The sequence below is a fragment of the Pseudorca crassidens genome, chromosome 19 (assembly GCF_039906515.1).
Source record: "Pseudorca crassidens isolate mPseCra1 chromosome 19, mPseCra1.hap1, whole genome shotgun sequence".
NCBI lineage: Eukaryota > Metazoa > Chordata > Mammalia > Artiodactyla > Delphinidae > Pseudorca > Pseudorca crassidens.
Window position 1 is genome coordinate 46,462,332 of NC_090314.1, and position 18,912 is coordinate 46,481,243.

General features: G+C 55.8%; 2 protein-coding genes across 14 annotated transcripts; one reads left to right on the plus strand and one right to left on the minus strand.

Annotated features, from left to right (window-relative positions):
• The first annotated feature begins 963 nt into the window (after nucleotides 1–963).
• TMUB2 (transmembrane and ubiquitin like domain containing 2) lies at nucleotides 964–5,093 on the plus strand. Of its 4 annotated transcripts, none has more exons than XM_067714502.1 (4): nucleotides 964–1,066; nucleotides 1,660–1,733; nucleotides 3,035–3,583; nucleotides 3,835–5,093. In XM_067714502.1, exons 2-4 carry the CDS (start codon nucleotides 1,699–1,701, stop codon nucleotides 4,199–4,201), a joined length of 951 nt encoding a protein of 316 aa, XP_067570603.1. In that variant the 5' UTR covers nucleotides 964–1,066; nucleotides 1,660–1,698; the 3' UTR covers nucleotides 4,202–5,093. The 4 variants fall into 4 exon arrangements, with proteins under 4 accessions (XP_067570603.1, XP_067570602.1, XP_067570601.1 ...); XM_067714501.1 differs by having other exon boundaries at nucleotides 1,016–1,120; XM_067714500.1 differs by lacking the exon at nucleotides 964–1,066 and adding an exon at nucleotides 1,189–1,320.
• Nucleotides 5,094–5,172: 79 nt separating this feature from the next.
• ATXN7L3 (ataxin 7 like 3) lies at nucleotides 5,173–12,839 on the minus strand. Of its 10 annotated transcripts, none has more exons than XM_067714491.1 (13): nucleotides 12,599–12,839; nucleotides 11,132–11,242; nucleotides 10,702–10,834; nucleotides 10,327–10,498; nucleotides 10,038–10,135; nucleotides 9,830–9,852; nucleotides 9,458–9,524; nucleotides 9,220–9,305; nucleotides 8,833–8,901; nucleotides 8,520–8,581; nucleotides 8,173–8,244; nucleotides 7,922–8,079; nucleotides 5,173–7,809 (listed from the first exon to the last, which is right to left on the minus strand). In XM_067714491.1, the coding sequence occupies exons 2-13, from the start codon at nucleotides 11,180–11,182 to the stop codon at nucleotides 7,661–7,663; spliced, it is 1,140 nt and encodes a 379-aa protein (XP_067570592.1). In that variant the 5' UTR covers nucleotides 11,183–11,242; nucleotides 12,599–12,839; the 3' UTR covers nucleotides 5,173–7,660. The 10 variants fall into 10 exon arrangements, with proteins under 10 accessions (XP_067570592.1, XP_067570593.1, XP_067570600.1 ...); XM_067714492.1 differs by lacking the exon at nucleotides 12,599–12,839 and adding an exon at nucleotides 11,897–12,200; XM_067714499.1 differs by lacking the exon at nucleotides 12,599–12,839 and having other exon boundaries at nucleotides 8,520–8,563; nucleotides 9,220–9,248; nucleotides 9,458–9,503; nucleotides 11,132–11,675.
• Nucleotides 12,840–18,912: the final 6,073 nt, after the last annotated feature.

Consider the following 18,912-nt stretch of genomic DNA (forward strand, 5'->3'; position numbering starts at 1 on the left):
ACAGGCTCAGTAGTTGTGGCGCACGGGCTTAGTTGCTCCGCGGCAAGAGGCATCTTCCTGGACCAGGGCTCGAATCCGTGTCGACTGCATCGGCAGGAGGATTCTTAACCATTGTACCACCAGGGAAGCCCTCATTTTCTATTTCTTGATCTGAGTCCTGTTTCCACCGATGTGTTCAGTTGGTGAAAACTAACGAGCTCTTCGCTTTTGAGTTTTCCCGTCAGCATTATTTACACTTCAATCAATAGTTCACCGGAAAACAACAGCAAAAACCCCAAAACGTCTTTAGAACAAATTTTAATTTCAAAAATCCGGATAAATTCTTGTAAATTCTTGTAAGCTGAACCTTTTTTCCCTGTCTTTCTTGGGGCTCCTGCTTTTCCTGTGTCCTAAGCCTGCAATGAATCTGTGCCTTCTTTTGAAATGCTTTCTTGCCTTATTTACCAAGGTTCCACACTACCTGGGGCCGCATTCTCGGAGCACCGGCTGGTGACTAAATTGTCTCCTTGTCTGTCATCTCGACTAGCCCTGAGTTGGGCTCTTTGAGATCAGAAAGACCAGTCCCGGCTGATTCCGCTAACCCGGAGCTCAGTGCGCGTTGCAGAGCAGTAGTAAATCCAATCAGCCCGGGAGGCTGGGAGCAAGGCCGGAAGAAAAAGGCTGCGAAGAGGAAAGCGCCGCTCTGGTCTGCCCAGCGGTGCCAGCCCGCTCGGACATCCAGACGCGAAGTCACACCCCTTGCCCAAGCACCTCCCGTAACTCCCTCCTGGCCCCGCCCCTCATCCATGGGCTCCTTAGGCCCCGCCCACCAGGCGTGCCCTTGCCCCGGGAGGGCCAGGATCCCGCCAACAATAACTCCGCCCCTCCTTCCGCTGAGAAACCTGTCCCTTTTATTTAAAGAATACGTTTACGTCAGCCCGCTTTACGTAGCTTGTCGTCATCAGTGCAAGGCGCGGAGGCGGAACTTCCTGTCTCTGGTTGTAACAGCTTCCGGGAGAAGCCGGAAGAGCCCGGACCCTGGACAGAATCAGGGCTAGCCAGCCCCTCCCCCGGCCCCTACAGAAAGGTGAGTCCACGGGCCGTCTTGGCGAAGTCAAAACACTTAGTCTGGCCGCTTCAGGTGAGGATCTCCTTCCTTATCCAGGCACAGTACCGGTCCAGATCCCCTTTAATTTCCCATGTTCCCCCGCGTACTCAAGCCCCGCCCCCAGTCTCCCGGCCCCGCCCCGAAGTGTGAGGGGTGTGGATGGTTTGTGAACCCCTCACCTGACTCTACCCGTCGCGGGCTGGGAGAAGCGGGTTTGGCCCCGGCGGCCGGAGGTGGGTGGGCCCACGGACTCCTCTCCAGCGCCGCGGGAATAGGACCGCCCAAACGCGGAGCCTTCGCGTCAGAAAAGGCAGGATCGGGGACCCCTCCTCACCGCGCCGTCAGGGTCGCTCACAGGTTGAGGAGCGAGCAAAGAGGCCTCTGAGGAGGGAGACCTGGGGTCCTGCCCAGTCCCTCCCCTCGAAAGTTCCCTGTGCCTGTGCTAGTCGTTTTTGCCTCTGTTCGCCGCAGTTTCCTTTTCTTTAAATCAGGGTTAATGCCGTTAACCTTCTTACCATTAGGGGTTAGTTGTGGGAGTGATAAATGACTGCTACTGTTTGTTTACTGAACAGTTGCAATGTGCCAGGCACTGTGCTAAGTATTTTGCTTCGATGATTTCCCGTCATCTTCAAAACAACCTTATGAGGTAGGTACTATTTTTAACCCCATTTTACTGATGAGAAAGCTGAGTCTCTGAGAAAATTGTTTGAGGTTACAGAGCTAGTAAGAGGCAAAGGGGGTTATAGTTAGTTTGGGAGTTTTTTTGTTTGTTGTTTTTCCTGATCCCAGGGCCCACGTACTAAATAAGGATGTGAAAAGTATTCAGATGTTGATATGTTCCGCAGTGTTCTTTGAGCAGCTACTGTGGGGTTATGCTGGGCACTACGGTACATGGAGAAATACATGTGAACCTTATCTTCCAGGAGTCTAGTAGAGAGATGGACTGGTAGATAAGTATAATGAAGTTTTATAGGTGCTGTGAGAATAGTCTGGTAATGATAATCATCAGACTGGATTTGCCCAGGGACAGCTTTGAAAGCAGCAGATTCTCCAAGGGAAAGAGTAGGTACTCCAAGGAGCAAGCAGATATCCTTTCTACCTTTCTAAGAAACTGCCGAGGGAGAACACAGGACAGGAGGGGAGATTGCGATATGCATTGTGAGAGCCATTTTGGAATCTTGTCCGAATCACTTCCATGCAGGTAGTGGTTTTGCATTTGTGAGCCTACAGTGACCCAGGAGGGTGGTGCTTCTGGTGTCTGTTCTGCTTTGCTGCCCGAAGAATTTCGGAGGAGGCAGACACAATGTCCGCTGCATAGTGTCTGTTGATGGCCCCTCCTGGGCTGTCCCTTTGGGTTGGTCTGACTTTGCTTTTGATAAATTAATTTTCTTTGGCTCTTGACATCTGGACGTAGATCCGTGACCGTGAATGAGACTGAGTTCAAATGACACAATCTGGCAAGAGTGGCTGCGCTGTGCCTTCAAAGGGGCCCCAAATAAAACACTCTGGGCTTTTTTGGCTTCTCTGAAGCCACCTTGGAGGCATCTCAGGGGGGGCATAGTTGCTTTACCAATAGATAAAAATCCTAGAGAAACTCAGGGCTCACAGAAGCAAATGTTTTCCCCACCTGCCAAAAAAGCAACGAACAGAAACAGCAGCAGCAGCAGCAACAAAGCTGTAAGGTTTTCCTGATGATCCGTGCTTACTCGGGGGGTGGGAATGTGAGAGAGGAAGAGCGTGGAACCTGAAAGCCAGCGTTTCAGGTTAGAGGCAAGGGGTAAGTCCTTAGCTGTAGATTGGGGGTCCAGAGTTCGGAAGGTCTGTGTCTCTACAGGACACTGAACTCCATTTTCTTTCGGGGCTGAGTCAGTTAGAGCCTAAACAAACAGGAAACCTGCTTGCGACCCCTCATGGCCCTGCTGATGCTGTCCCCCTTTGTTCCCGCAGTGTGGACCCAGTCAGCAGCCAGGCCATGGAGCTCTCTGATGTCACCCTTATTGAGGGTGTGGGTAATGAGGTGACTGTGGTGGCAGGTGTGGCGGTGCTGATTCTAGCCTTGGTCCTAGCTTGGCTCTCTACCTACGTAGCCGACAGCGGTAGCAGCCAGCTCCTGGGCACTATTGTGTCAGCTGGCGACACATCCGTCCTCCACCTGGGGCATGTGGACCATCTGGTGGCGGGCCAAGTCACCCCAGAGCCAACCGAACTCCCACATCCATCAGAGGGTAATGATGAGAAGGCGGAAGAGGCTGGCGAAGGTGGGGGAGACTCCACAGGGGAACCCGGAGCTGGGGGTGGTATTGAGCCCAGCCTTGAGCATCTGCTTGACATCCAAGGCCTGCCCAAAAGACAAGCGGGCCCGGGGAGCAGCGGTCCAGAGGTGCCGCAGAGATCTGAGGATAGCGCCTGCCTCATCAATGTGCGGCTCAAATTCCTCAACGACACCGAGGAGCTGGCTGTGGCCAGGCCGGAGGATACTGTGGGTGCTCTGAAGAGGTAGGTGGGCTGGGAAGTGGGAGGCTGCTTGCACCCCATGCCCCCAGCCCTCGGTCTTCTCGGAGGAGGCTGATACAGACGTGGGAGCAGCAGGGAAGCGTCAGGTGCGGCCCTTACAGGGCGGGTGGGGGAGTACTTCCTTAGAAAGCCACCCTGCAGTTTCCCCCAGTGCCTTGCTTTGTTGGTCCAGGCCTTCCGGCCTTCTCATTCCTTGCCCTCTGTCTGTCCTTCTGTCTGTCGCATCCTTACAGTAAATACTTCCCTGGACAAGAAAGCCAGATGAAACTGATCTACCAGGGCCGCCTGCTGCAGGACCCAGGCCGCACACTGCGTTCCCTGAACATTACCGACAACTGTGTGATTCACTGTCACCACTCACCCCTTGGGTCAGCTGTTCCAGGCCCCTCGGCCTCCCTGGCCCCCTCTTCAGCCACTGAGCCTCCCAGCCTCGGCGTCAGTGTGGGCAGCCTCATGGTGCCTGTGTTTGTGGTGCTGTTGGGTGTGGTGTGGTACTTCCGTATCAATTACCGTCAGTTCTTCACAGCACCTGCCACTGTCTCCCTGGTGGGGGTCACTGTCTTCTTCAGCTTCCTAGTATTTGGGATGTATGGACGATAAGGACCGTAGGGAGAAAATGAAAGGCGTGGTCTTCCTCCTTTATGGCCTCCCCCCTTTCCTGGCCAGAGCTGGGCCCAAGGGCCTGGGAGGGAAGGGTGGAAAGGATGTGGTGGGTCCCCCTCCATAGGACCCAGGAGGCAGGCACGGGGCCTCCCCTTCACGTCCACGAGGGTACAGACATCCCCTCTGTGCAAGTACAACTCAGGTAGAAATGAGAATGTCATCTTCCTTCACTTTTAAGGTCCTGAAGTTCAGAGGTGAGCTGGTGTTCCAGCTCAGTGGGGAGCCTGGGCTCTGAGGATTCCCTCCCAGCCGTGGCCCTAGCTCTTTCCATTATCCTGCATGTCTGCTCCCCAGCCCCCAGGGCTGCCTGTCAGGGCAGTTCAGCATGGCCCCAGCAAACTTCTCTAGGGAGCCTGGAGTATCTTCCGGTTCCCTAGTGGAATATCCATCTTTTGAGACTGAAATCACATGGGCAGGAGTGAAGTGTCAGCCTTCCCTGTAGGCACCTGGCCACCTCCACCTTCTCCCTCCACCCCGTAGTGGGAATAGGGTGTTCTCTGTGTTCTGGATGGTTTCCAGTGTTCTTTTCTTTTCAAAGCACTTTGCTTATATTCTTTTAAAAAAAAAATAGTCCCTTATAGAGCTCAGTCAGGAAGGGGATTGGGGCACAAAGCCAAGCCCCCAGCATTGGGAGAGGCCGGGCCACAGCTGCTGCTACCCTAGGCCTAAGGCTGTAAGCAAGAGGCAGCTCTGGCCCTCAGCCAGTGTCCTACTCTGCCCAGCTCCAAGGACGAGCTCTGGGTATGGAGCACTGGGCCCCAGGCCCTTGCCTCTGGGACTCTTGGATGGAGGGCCGTATCTGTGACTGAATAAAGTTCCATTTTGTGGCCGTGGAGTCTCCTGTGACATTGAGAGAACGCTGTTGCTCTGCCCCCAGCAACACGGGAATGAGGGTGGGTAGGCCAGGCTACCAACGGGAGATGCAGTTTATTTACACCAGCAGCCATGGGGGCAGGGGGAATACACAGCGTTTACAAAGTTAGCTACCTGTACAGGATGGATTACATATGCAAAAATAAAAATCTCAAGACCACAGGACAGCGTGAGCCCCACCCCCCTCCCCCAATGACCCCAGCATGCGGTAATGCCAGGCGGGTGGCCCCTGGGCATGCGGGGGGGAGTGATGCATGGAAGGAAAAGCCACCGGCCATGGAAATTAGTACAGAACCCCCCCACACACACTCAGACACATGATAGAATACAGGGTGGACGACACCTAGCCGGGGTGGGAAGGATGGGAATTGAAACCCACACAGCCTGCTGTTAGAGGGAAGGGAGTGGGGAGCTCCTAGCCCCTGTTCAACTACATGGTAGGGGGGGCACACTCTCCCCGGAAGGAAAGGGGTTTGCTCCCTCAGGGTCTCTGCTGGACCAAGCCCATCTCTTACCCAGCCTGGGCAGGGGGCTCTGCCCTGAGGGCGGGCCAGGGAACAATGGGGAAGTGGATGTGGACAAACCAGTTCCCAAACTACTTCCCACTTCTCCCTCCTCCAACCAGAAGGGGGAAAGGGAGAGGCCAGAGGTGAAAGGGTGTACTTATTAGGGCCTGAGCTGCAGCTGCCTCTCAGAAGGAAGAGTGGCCCGCGGCCTTCCTCCCTTCACCTTCAACCTACTCCCAAGTCTTCATTTGGGAGCAGGCTGGAGGCTGGCTGAGATCCTCCTTTCCCTCTGGCTTCCCTTAGAGGGAGAAGGCTGTGGAAGAGCGAGAACAGAGGAGCCCAGGCCCCAGGATTTATTCTAACTCCTGCCAAGATTTGGCTTTTTAAAAAATAATCAACAATTCTTGGGTTAAAAACCAGTTTGTAACCAGGCATCAGCCACAATCAGAGCCACCCCAGGGGGAGATTGGGGTTCCAGACAGGGTACTACAGCCCTATCTCTTGTTCCCTTAACCCTCTAGGGTCCCTAACCCAAATCAGTCCAACCAGTCCTGGGTACTAGCTACCCAAATGTGGGATGGCTCCTCCTGAGAGGAGGACAGGGGACACGTCCTGCGAGTGCCAGAGAACATGGCTCAGGGTCAACTCCATCCCTGTGTCAGTCAGCTCTGCTCCCCGCCCAGACTGCAGGCCTCCAGCTCGGCTCCTGAGAGCCACGGTGCCCACGTGGAGGTGGGACGATACATCTCTTCAGGATGTAGACCAGGTAGGTGGGCACACTGGCACACAGTCCCACAGAGGGGCACTGTCTAGGCGTGGCACCCCTTCCCCCTCCGCTGACAGCCCAGAGCACAGAGACCACCCTCTCTTCCTGCCCCACTCCTAGCAAGGGGGGAGAAGTACAAGAGCAGGATTTTCCTCAGAGCCCCAAACCACAAGTACAGAATAAATAACTTAAAAGCGGCTAAGGAAGGGGAAACAGGGCAGGCTTCAGAGGCAGGAGCATCGAGAGAGGAACTGGAGCTGGTCAAGGTTAAAGAGGGGGTGGCAAGCAGCAGTTGGGAACTTGGGCTGCCCTGGTAGGGCAGTGGGGCAGGGTAGGCAGGAGGAACATGGGGCCACCCCAGGAGGGTGAGGCTGGGCCCCTTCCTGGGGCAGGGAATGAGGTAAGAAAACATTTCAAATAAAGCAGCACCGTTCCCTCTCACCTTGGGGCCCCACTCCTCGCCAGCCCTGGGTCAGGGAGGAGAGGTAGGGGGGGAGTCATTTTGATACACAGCTCCCTCTTCCTACCCTCCCCCTGCCCTTGAAGCTGTAGAGGCTGGAGGCCCTTTCCTGGCACCCAACAACAAAAGGACAGCTCCCGCTGCCAAGGAGGCCCATGGGGACTGAGGGGAAAGGGCTGCCCCTGTGAGGGGCAGGGAAGGCGGCGGCAGTTCTGGACGCCTACCTCAGCAGACAGCTCGCTGTGCCTGCCTACCCCTGGGATGGGGGCGTTTGATAGGCTTCTTCTGCACACAGACAGGACACGCCCAGCCCTGCTCCTCAGCTGCAAGCACCGGACCCATTCACATTGCTGAGGGCAGCTGGGGGAGGCCCCCTCCAGGCTCAGCTTCCAACCCACCGCCTCCCGGGTAGCCACGATGCTCCTCGGCAGGGCTTAGTCCAGTTCCTGGGGTGGGGGGCGGCAGTGCCCTGGCACAGTGCCCAGGTCAGGCCCCTGGCCTAGCTGGACATCCAGTAACTCACAGAATAAATAGGAAAACCGCCTCCCCACCGAACTTATGTCCAAGGCATAATATGTCCAGGTCTGAGTCCTGCACGCCGAGGGCTCGTGCTCCTTCGCAGAAGACCCTGACACCCCCCAGGGGTGCATAATTGGATCCTCTGCCTGCCTGGCCCACCAAACTTCCCAAGCCCAAACCCCCAGCAGCCGTCCATTTGCCAGGCTATGCCACCTGGGTGGGGGTCGGGAGGGAGGGCTCTGCTCAGCCAAAGGCTATCCCTTGCACCCGAGTCAGTTGATGTCATCGTAGATGCTGGGCGTCGGGGGTGCCGGAGGCTTTGGCTTTTTCTTCTTGTTGGAGCCCAGGCCAGAGGCAGTCCCTACCAGGCTCAGATGGGATTTCTTTTTCTTGGTTTTCCGTGACTCGGAGCTGTTGGTACCTGAAGAGAAGGAGGCGCGAGGGTTGAGGGAGGGTCGTGGCAGGGGAACGCAAGGTGCTCCCCGTCCTTGGCTTCGGGCAGAGAGCCCCTGGGGCCCAGCTGTATCACCTACCTAGACCCCATCCCTGATTCTCACTCGTCTTGGAGGAACCTGAATCAGAGGGTGAGAGATCGGAGGAGCCATCCCACTGAAGCCGGCTGATCAGGGCCTGGCTGTCAGTCATGTCAAAGCTGTCATTATCCAGGGAACTCTCGACCTCTGGAAGGACGCTGGAAAGGGAAGAGGCCAGAGAAGGGCTTCAGGGATACCAATCGTCATCCTTAATCTCCACAACCCACCACCTTTCCTGGAGGGTCACTCACGCCGAGGGTCCAAGGAAATAAATCCGCACGGCTCGCCGCTGCTCATCCGTGTGCTGGGGGCAGCGCAGGGACCTGGTGGGGAGAGAATTATCAGACCCTGACAAGGCAGGAAGGGTCTGAGGAATGCAGGTGAAGGCCCTCCCCTCAGCAGAGGTGGGAGGGGTGGACACAGGCAGGGAAGGGATGAACGGAGAGCCCCCAGATTGTGGCCTAAGGCCTGACCATTAGAAGAGGGGAGGGGAAGGGTGGGAGTCCCACTGCTCAAGTCCAGGGGTACTCCCGACCCGTGTGCCCAGGGTGAGTGTGCAGGAGGGCCCCCTGGCCCTGTTCCTAGGTTCTGAGCTCACCTTGTGCACATCTTCTTGGTGTGTTCAGAAATCACCCCACATTGCTGGAAGAGGAATATAAGCTGAAAGGAGGGATGGAGGAAAGCCTACTCTAGACACTAGACATTCTCTTCTGTACACATGCTAGACTGTAAGCAGAAATGGCCCCAGGGTGTCCACGGCAGACGGCCCCAGACCACCAATGGCCAGGAAGCCTAATTCCAGAGAGAGACCTAGGTGCCCTCACTGCCACGTCAGCAGCCTCTTTCAGGGCCTCAACCACTGCCTGTGGCTCAGCTCGCTCCCGAGGGCCTCCCCTTCCCTGGTCCCTCACCGTGGTGAGCAGGCTACGCAGCTCCTCCGGCCCCAGGGTCTCGTAGCTGATCCCAGTTGAGTTGTTATACTGGGCAAGAACCAGAGATACAGGTTAGAGAAGGGGCAGCCAAAGAAGGGAGGTTGCGGGGGGGGTGCAGAATCAGTCCCTCTCATCCCTTCCTAAGTGAGAAGGCCTTAAGACTGTCCAGCAGTTTTCCAACAATCCCTTTCATCCCACCTGCACAGGGGTAAGGGGTTGGGACCTACAGAGAACATACATATGGAAGACCTAAATACCCCATCTAGTGCTTCTGGCTGTCAGCATTCTGATCCCCACTTGTCCAATCCCACGCAACTCGCAACAAGGACAATGAGAGGGAACCTACAAGGGGCAGCCCCTACTCACCTTAAAAGGATCCGAATTGCTAAGTTCCCCTGAAGAAGAAAAAAGAAGGGGAAGGGTGTTTGATGCAGAGGTACAGACAGAGAACCCTGAAAATAACCAGAGAGGAAGTGGGGGTGACAGAAGGATCACAGGCCCTCCCTCGATACCCCAGCCCGCCCCCTGCGCCCCCCTCTGCCCTCCAGCAATGAGTCCCAGAAGACACAGCTAGAATCACTCCCGTTGTTCCAGCCCCACTTACCATTTTTGTGTTTTAAAGACTTGGATCTTCGAGGGGAATTGGGGTTCTGGAATGGGAGATACCATAGCTTTGGGGAAAGGGTAACGATAAGGGGGAGCCGAGAACCCAGGGAAGGAAAAAAGATTTGACAAAGAAGCATCCTCAAATCCCTACCCTTCCCCATCAGTAAGAGGCCCGTCTACCCAGACTCCCTCCTCCCACCTTCCCCCAAGGCCTCTGCTGCCCTTCTGCCCACCAGACACCCTCATCCCAGAACCCAGAGAGGTACCCAGTGACCTCAGACTTGAGTCAAGACACCCGAGGACTCCCTACCCAAAGGGGAGGGTATGTGTCCTTCGCCCAAATCTCCCTCATGCTTGCCCCAGCTCTCACCTTGTCTGATTTCCTCTTCTTGGCTGTGTAGGACAAAAGGATAAAAGGTAGGGTCACTTTAAGTTCCCAATCTAAGGGCACCTAAAGCAAAGTACAAAGCTACACTCTCCCCCCTCATTCAGGATAACAACTTGTGACCGTTACATACCCAATTCCTGCGAGCCCGCCTCACCCCAATGGCCCCCAAATGTCCCAGATCCCCAAACACCTTTCTTCTCTGAGCCATAGGACCAGTCGTTGTCATTGATGTCATCGTTATCCTCTTGGTCACTCTCAGACTTGTTCATGTTGTTGCTATTGGCAATCCTGCCAAGGGTAGGGAAGAGGAAGGGTCAAGGCTGCCACCTCTCTGCCCCCGACTTCACAGGTAGAGTGGAGCATCTGGGGCCAAGCGTGACCCACCCTCTGCGCCCTACAAATGCCCCTGGAGGGCTACACCATGGGACGGGCTGCAAAAGGCAAGCCACTCTGGTTCTAGCAGGGGGAGAAGCCCTCACCGGCGGTTGGCGATTCGACTGCTGTTCCGACCCATTCCCAGGCACTTCTCCAGATGGGGAGCAAAACGGGAGGCGGCAATGCTGCGGCTGCAATTGGGGCAAACACACTCCTTGCTCTTCCACTGGTTGAAAACCTGTCCAAAGATGTCCAACCCCGGCTGGTCCACGATCTCTGGGGACAGGAGAGGCGTGTCGATCAGGGCGGGCAGGGGACCCTCACCTCTCGTTCCCACCCATGGCCCCACGGCCTCTTCAAAGCCCCTGCCTAAGCTCACAGGAGCTCCACGTTCTACATGTGGTGCGGCTGCCAGAGAAGGACCCTCCAAGCACTCCCAGGACAGGGCTAGACTGCTCTCCTTCAACCCTGAAGCTCACCAAAATCCTTCATGCTATCAGGGTCCGTGTCGTCCAGGAAGAAATAGCCACACTTGACAGCCCGGTGTACCTCAAAGCAGAATCCCAAACAAGAATCCTCGACCAGGTCCGCGTATATCTCCTGAGCGATGGCCTGGGCCCAGGGGAGAACATCCAGGGTCACAAGAGTCATAGTCCCATGGACTGAGAGCAACTCTCACCAACCAATCTCCTGCCAATTCGCCCTAGTCAAAAGTAATGCTTTCTCTGCCATTTTCCCCATCTTGACTTCGAGTTCTTTCTTCTTCTGGATCCTCGGGCCTTCTTAGCTGGCTATTCCCTTTAAGGAACAAGGCTGACTACCCAAATTCCTCTCTGGTGCGGATGCCAGATAAAGTAACGAAGAAACATCAAGAGAAAGAACTGGAGGCACACGTGGGGGAGCCCTCACCTCTAGTTTGCTGTTATCCAGGCCAGACAAAGACATTTCCTCCATTTTCATTTGTAAACTCTTGTGGAGACGGCGCTCTGACTGCTCATAGCACAGCGGGCGGCAACACGGCTGCACACATGGGGGTGGGGGTGTTGGTGTGAGTCCAAGACACCTCTGATGACTGCCACCTCCCCTCCGCACCTCGCTGCCCAGAGCTCGATGGTGGCATCGGGATCTACCTCTCCCTAAAGCCTAGGCTCACTAAGTCTGGATGGTCCTTCAGGGCCTGAAACCCAAGGGCGGCCTAGTCCTTCCCAAGCCTGAACTCAGGCCCTGGACTCTACTGCCAATCAGAGTCTGGGTCTACAGGAGGCAGCAGCTCCCCCCAGGTCCCCAAAACTCGAACCCCTCTTCGATACCCATGGTGCAATGCAGCAGGGGGAGGAGAAGGAACTCTAAGGCCTCAAAGCAAACCCACAGGGTGTGGCAAAGAACTGCACAGACTCCTAAATACACTCCCCTCCCTTCGCTAGGCTCTCCTCAGAGCCACCTCTGCTTTCAGCCAGGATGTCCACTTGGGGGGGTACTGCTACCAGAAGTAGGAATGGCCCTAGGACCCTACAACCTTCACCCCACTCTATCTTCCCTTGCAATAAGCCTGCCACTACAGAAGGGGAGCAGAGCCCACAGAAATCTAGAGCTAAAGGGGCATTTCTAGCCACCATGAGCAAGAGGAGGTAGAGTCCGGTGGGATGGCAGGCCAAGAGTGGGCACTCCCCTTACCTGTTCTTCTTGTAGATAACCACCCTCCCTCCCTCAGGACCAGCCCGGAAGTCTCTCCAAGAGCCCCAAAGTCCAGGAATCCCCACCAAAGGATTCAGAAACAGCGCCCACAGTCCGGGGCCCCTCTGAACGGTGGGTACGAGTTTAAGGAGCTGCCGGCCTAGAGTGGGGTGGGGACTGACAAATGAGCCGGGGGCACTGGGGAGGGTAGGAGGCCGGGCCTCGGCTCTTCCCCCGTCCCTGCGGCACTGCTGCTGCATCATACCAACTGGGGGGAGGAGAGCCGAGCCGCCGGAGGCCGGCGCCGGTCCGGGACAGACCGACCCTTAGAGAGTGGGCAGAGTGGGACGCGTCCCGGCCCCTCTTCCTCCCCGCCCGCCGACAGCCCCGGCCGGCCGGGGAGAGGAGTCCGGGAGGGTGTCTCTATTGTCCCGGGGGCTGGGGCCTGGCTCCCTAACAAAGGCCCCGCGCCCCCTCCCCGGCCGGCCCTGCCCCGCCCAGGGGGGACCCAGACAGGGGGAGAGCGGGGGGCCCCGGCCGGGCCGGGAAGCCGGGGGAAGCCGGGCGTTTCCGCGGCGGCCCGGGGGGAGGGGAAGGGGCGCTGACCCAGACCTGGGGGGAGGGGGCCCAAGCCCCGCCTCGGGCCCCGCCCCCCGCCCCCCGCAGGCCCCTCCCCCGTCCCCGTCTCCGTCCCGTACTCACCCCGCCCGGGGGGCCGCGCCGGGGCCCGGCGGCCTCTCAGGGCCGCGTCCTCCGGCGGCGGCGGCGGCGGCGGCTGCTCCGGAGCCCCATGTCCGTCGGTCCGTCCTCGCCTCTCCCCGGGGCCCAGGGCCCGGGGCCGGGGGGTCGGGCCGCCCCCCCGCCTCGCCGCCTCACCGGGCGGCCATGGCCCCTTCCCCTCCCTTCTCGTCCCGTCGCCGCCTCCTCCTCCTCACCTCACCCCGCCCGCGCGCAGTCCGCGCGCCGTCCGCGCGCCCCTCCCCCCGCCCCCCACTCCAGCCCGCCTCTCCCGGGCGGGGGGTGCGGCGCGAGCCCGGAGCGCGCGCGCGTGCCGCGACCGGAGGATGGATGGATGGAGCGAGCGAGAACGCGAGCGTGCGCGCGCGCGCCCCCTCCCCCCTCCCTTCGCGCGGGCGCGAGGCCAAGCGCGAGCGCGCTCCAACCTCCTCCTCTTCCTCCTCCCGCCCCTCCTCAACACCCCGCCCCCGCCCTCCCTTCCTCTTCCTTCTTTCGCTTTCGCGCGCCCAGCGACTGCTCGCGCCTGCTAGAAGGGCCCGAGCGCGTGCATCTGCCCCGCGGCCGCAGCTCGGCAGCATTTGCTCCAGGGGGCGGGGACCGGGCGGGGAGGAGGGGCGCCACGCCGCCGTCCAAAGTACCGGCGGACGGGGACGGGGGCGGGGAGATGGGCGGGGCCTTCGGGAGCCACCTCGGCCAATTGCCGTCTCGCCCCGGCCCGCCCGGCCCAATAGGATGGCGGTGGGTGGAGCGGCGTTCAAGGTGAGGTGCGCGGTGCGCTGGGGGCGGAGACGTTGTGCCGTCCCGGCCGGCTCCGGGGCGGGGGCAGCGGGTGGCGTCGAAAGAGAGCGCCGGCTCCCAGCCGAGCCTGGGACGCCTTCCGGCCCAGGCTCCCCCGCCCTTCTCTCCGGGCTCCCGGCTCTTTTTCCCCCCCAGCGCCCCCACCCCGGAGTTCACCCCGAAGCGTGCAGTCGCTTCTGTGAAGAGGCCAGAGTTGAAGTGGGACGCAGCAACTCAGGCCAGAAAACCTGAAGGGGGCTCGTCCGAGCCTCGGTTCCCCGTGTTCCTGGGCGGGTCTCAGCCCACTCCAGGCCTGAGAACCAACAGACGCCCGAGATGAGGGTCCTCCGCTGAGGGCAGAGGCCGAGCTGTGCCAGTCTGAGCGGAGCGCCCTCCCCGCCGTCATCCTAATTTAGATCCCACACCTGCTCGCCTTTCCTGCTTCCGGAACCCACGCTGGACCGCCCCACCCCCCACCTCTCCTCTCCACAGCTTGCCAGTCAGTGGCCAGACCCTTACTCCGACCCAGTTCTACTCCCCAGTGTGTGCCCATATCCGCGGGCTCTCACAGTCCCTCTTCTGGAGCAAAGGGCCTTTCCCAGCCGCAGTAGATGCTTAGACTGGCGCTTCCATCTCAGTTACTCTCTGTGTCTGGAGTCCTAAAACGGGTATATGACAGCCCTCTTCCTTCAGAAGATGAGATTAAATGAGGAAAGTCTTAAATCACATACTTTGGGACCATCACTGATTCTTTAGTCTTCAGCAAGCATTTATAGAGGCAGTAGTCCTAAGTGATTAAGACCAGGAATCATCTGAATTTAAATCTGTGGACTTGACAAACGAACTTGAGCAAACGAGCTCTCTGTTGCCCCAGTTTACACTGTTGTCACCGGGTATAATGATAGTACCTATCTCATTAGGTTGTTGTGGGGATTGACAAGTCAGTGCCTGAGAAACTCGGCTCAGTGTGTTTGATAAATCTTAGCTGTTACTCTTACGGTGCGCTGTTAAGGATTCGTATGATGCATCCGTGCTGGGATGCAAAAATAAAATAAGACAGTTATACTTCCTCAAGAAGTTCACAATTTGTGGGGTAAACAGACCTGTAAGAAAATAATTGCCAGTGTAATAAGAATAAGAGAGGTCGGGACTTCCCTGATGGCTCAGTGGTTAAGAATCCGCTTGCCGGTGCAGGGGACACGGGTTCGAGCCCTGGTCCGGGAAGATCCCACATGCTGCGGAGCAACTAAGCCCGTGCGCCACAACTACTGAGCCTGTGCTCTAGAGCCCGCGAGCCACAACTACTGAAGCCCGTGCACCTAGAGCCCGTGCTCTGCAACAAGAGAAGCCACAGCAATGAGAAGCCCGCGCACCACAATGAAGAGTAGCCCCCGCTCACTGCAACTAGAGAAAGCCTGCGTGCAGCAACGAAGACCCAACGCATCCAAAAATAAATAAATTTATTAAAAAAAAAAAAAAGTGAAGTGCCCAGGAGTCTGGGCACTGGCTGGAACATAAGAATGTATGGGGAAATAGCAGGAAGTAAGCAGGGCAGACCATGCAGGACTAAGGGTGTGCTGAGGAGTCTGCGGGCTTTAACCCTACAGGCTGTGAGGAGTCCTCAAGGGGAACTGTTTGACTTGCATTTTAAGTAGATCGCTCTGGAATGTGGAGTCTGGATAGCTTAGAAGTAGTAGGTTTTTGTTATAGCTTGAGATGTGTGGGGTAAAGGAGAGAGAGACCCTGAATACATCATTAACCAAGATGGGGAACTCTGAGGAGGAGATGTGAGGATACAGGACAATGACAAGTTCAGTTTGAGATATGTTGGAGTTACTGTGGAATCGGCTGGTGGAGACTCTCAGAAGGTGTTTGAACTTGAGTCTAGAGCAAAGTAGTGAGGCCAGGACTTCAGGTGTCTCCACAGTGTGAATCAGGAATTCTCCACTCCGATGACCCTGATCTGTTTCTTAGTCTCGGAATATGGGCAATACATCCTGCCCTAAGGAATTTACATATGCCCAGGAAGCCTTCCTATCTCCTCCCTGTTTACCTAAATCCTTCCTCACTTCACCCCTGGCCACCCTCACAAGAAACTCCTTTAAAACTGGATTGTACTATTCATTTGGCACTTGGCCTGAGCAGTCTGTGGTGGTGACCTCTTTGGGCACGTGCCCGGTCTCCACAGTTAGCACCAGTCAATAAACACTAAGGACTACACTGGTCCAGGCTCTGGGCGAAGTGCAGTGAGCCAGAGAGACACACAGACCTTGTCCTAGTGGGGCTTACAGCCCAGCAAAGCCTGAAGTGGAAGAAAGATCGAATGTGAAGGCATCCAGGCTGCTGAAGAAACAAATGCATAGAGATCTTTTAGTCAGGGGGTCAGGGGAGGCTCCCTGGAGGAAGTGGTCTTTTAAGTGGAGCCCTGAATGAACTAGGAAGAGAGGTGAAGAGGAACATTCTAGGCAGAGGGAATGGTTATGTGTACAGGCAGAATGTGGGAAGAGAGTGTGGTGTGTTTGAATCTTGGGTGGCTTGTGTAGCTGGAGTTGGGCAGAGAGGACAGCAAGGGCACCAGATCCCCCAGGGCATTGTGGGCCCTATTTATTCCCTCATTCAACAAATATTGCCTTTTTTTTTTCTTTTGGCTGCATTGCACAGCATGTGGGATCTTAGTTCCCTGACCAGAGATCGAACCTGCGTCCCCTGCAGTGCAAGCACAGAATCTTAACCACTGGACCGCCGGGGAAGTCCCTCAACAAATAATTCTTGACTGTAAAATGTATGCCAGGCACTTTTAGGTGCTGGGATTACTGTAATGAATGAACAGATACGTTGCCTTCTACTTGGAGAGATAGACAATGAACAAGTAAACAGATAAGAAACAAGGAGATGTAGAAGAAGGCCTCTCTAGAGAGGGTGGTCAGGGAAGGCCTGTGAGGTGACATTTGAGCTTAAGTCTGAAGAATGGGAAAAACAAGCTATCTGTAGTGTTGGGGGAATGGCATTTTGGGTAGAGAAAACAAGTGCAAAGGTCCTGTGGTAGGCATGTTTGAGGAACAAAAGACAGATCCCTTGGCTCGATCCTTGTGAGTGATTAGGAAGAGTGGAGTGAGAGAAGGGAGAGGGGAAACAAGGGTTAGGCCTTTTAGGGTCATTGTAAGACAAGGAGTTGTAAGTGTAAGGTCATCAGATTTGTTTTAAAAAGATAGTTTTGGTTGCTGTGTGCAGAATGGACTGTAGGGGGCAAGAGAGCAAGCAGGAAGACCAGTTTTAGGTCTTCGCAGAAGTTGAGCAATGGTGATGGCCTGAAGAGGATGGGGATGGAAGCAGGTAGACAGATTTGAGAGAGATACGGGAAATGGAACGGACGGGTCTAGGTGAGCGAATTTCACCTCCTTTCACTAAGAGATGAAATAGGGAGCGAGGACTTAAGGATGATACACTGATTTCTAGATTGAATGACCAGATAGTTAGTGATCATCTGGGGTCTTGAGGTATGAGGTGCCTGCAAGATATCCCAAAGGATACACTGAAGTCTGTACGGGTCTGCAGCTTGGAAGAGCGGTCTCTATAGAGACCACCTTTTGGAATGGTTACTATGGGTGATAACTGGGGGTTCATAGAGTGACTTGAACACCTAGGATAGAATGAGGAGGAGGTGGGACTTCCCCTGGTGACACAGTGGATAAGACTCCATGCTCCCAATGCAGGGGGCCTGGGTTCGATCCCTGGTCAGGGAACTAGATCCCACATGCATGCTGCAACTAAGCGTTCACATGCCTCAACTAAGGAGCCCACGTGTCACAACTCAGGAGCCCATGTGCTGCAACTAAGGAGCCCACCTGCCACAGCTAAGACCCCACACAACCAAATAAGTAAATAAAATAAATATTAAAGAAATAAAATCAATCCCTTATTTATTAAAAAAAAAAAAAAGAATGAGGAGGAGCGGATGCCAGCAGAGTAGACCAAGAAGTCAAGAGACAGGCAAGTGGGACTTCCCTGGTGGTCCAGTGGTTAAGACTCCACACTCCCAATGCATGGGGCCCAGGTTCAATCCCTGGTCAGGGAAGTAGATCCCACATGCCGCAACTAAGAATCCACATGCCACGACTAAAAGATCCCTTGTGCCGCAACTAAGACCCAGAGCAGCCAAATTAATTTTAAAAAAAAAGAGACAGACAAGTGTCCACTGGGTGTAACTGATGAACATGTTGGTGACCTCAGCGAGTCACCTCAGGAGAATAGTGGGTGGGAGGTGAGGAAATGGGAGACCATGAGGGGCAAGGAGCTTTTCAGAAGTTTGGCCAAGAGTGAGAGAGGGGTGTGGGGTGAAGGGAGAGGTCTTAGATGGCCCTGGGTCGTTAGCCCTTGGTGGTTGCAGGAACCCAGCCAAGGCTTGTGGAGGGAAGGCTGTCTTCCTTAACATCAGAGAGCAAGTCATCTCAGCCCAGCCCACTTCCCATCAGAGGTCTGGGTCTTCAGGAAAGTCATTCCTAACCCTGGTGAGGCTGAGGGCTCAAGGTGGGAGGGTTACCCCAACTCCCAAAGATAAGCCCTTGCATGACCATGGTGAACACCCCTGACCCTAATGGTTCATTCGTCACCTCTGTTTTTCAAGGCAGTGCATTCCGGGAGAAAATAATGTATCTGTTTCCCAAATTCTCAGGCCTTAGTGGTCTGACAACCCGAGGTGAACAAACTGAATTGAGAAAGTACAAGAACAGTAGCACGAAACAATGTGAAGGCAGGCTGCCTACGGAATTGTCAGGGATGAGGAAGATGGTTCTAGAAAGAAGGGGCAAACAAGCTGGCTTCAAGGGTCTTTCCACATTGAGACTGTCCGGTCGCCCCTGTCTCTACTCGCCCTTCATTGAGTCCAGTGATCAGACAGCAGTCAAATCTTTGTTTTTTACTTTATTGTACAAAAAAAGGGAAAACAAAACTTCCACAGTTGGCCTTCAGCTTAGGCAGACACCTCTAAGCCATTCCCTCCCACCTCCCATGATGCAAATTCAAGTTGCAGTTGTTGTTGAAACCTACAAAAACACTTCTTAAATATTAGGAAAAAACCGGGAGGTGGGGTGGGAGTGAGGGTCCTCCCACCCCAGCCGTCCCATCCCAGTGCCAAAATGCACCGAGTCACCTCTCACAGCACTAACTCCCCCCCCACCACAGCCCTGTTCGTACTGTAAGAATTTTTCAAATTTTAAAACAGGAAAAAAAAAAAAGTGCCCCATTCAAAGTTGTTTTTAAATGAAAACACATTCCGCTAAAACAACAGCGCAGGGGCGCTCAGGGTAATGGGGTTCTTTGCAGGGGCTCTTGGGAAGAAATAGAACCTTACGGACCCCTGTACCTAATTCCAGGATCCGGACAAAGGGGAGTAGGAGTGGGGAGTGTCCCTCCCTAGCCACCCCCTCCCCCCCACAGCACCATGGCTAAGGCAAAGCAGATGGTCTGCCTTCCTCTGGGATGGGGACCTACCTTTCCCATCC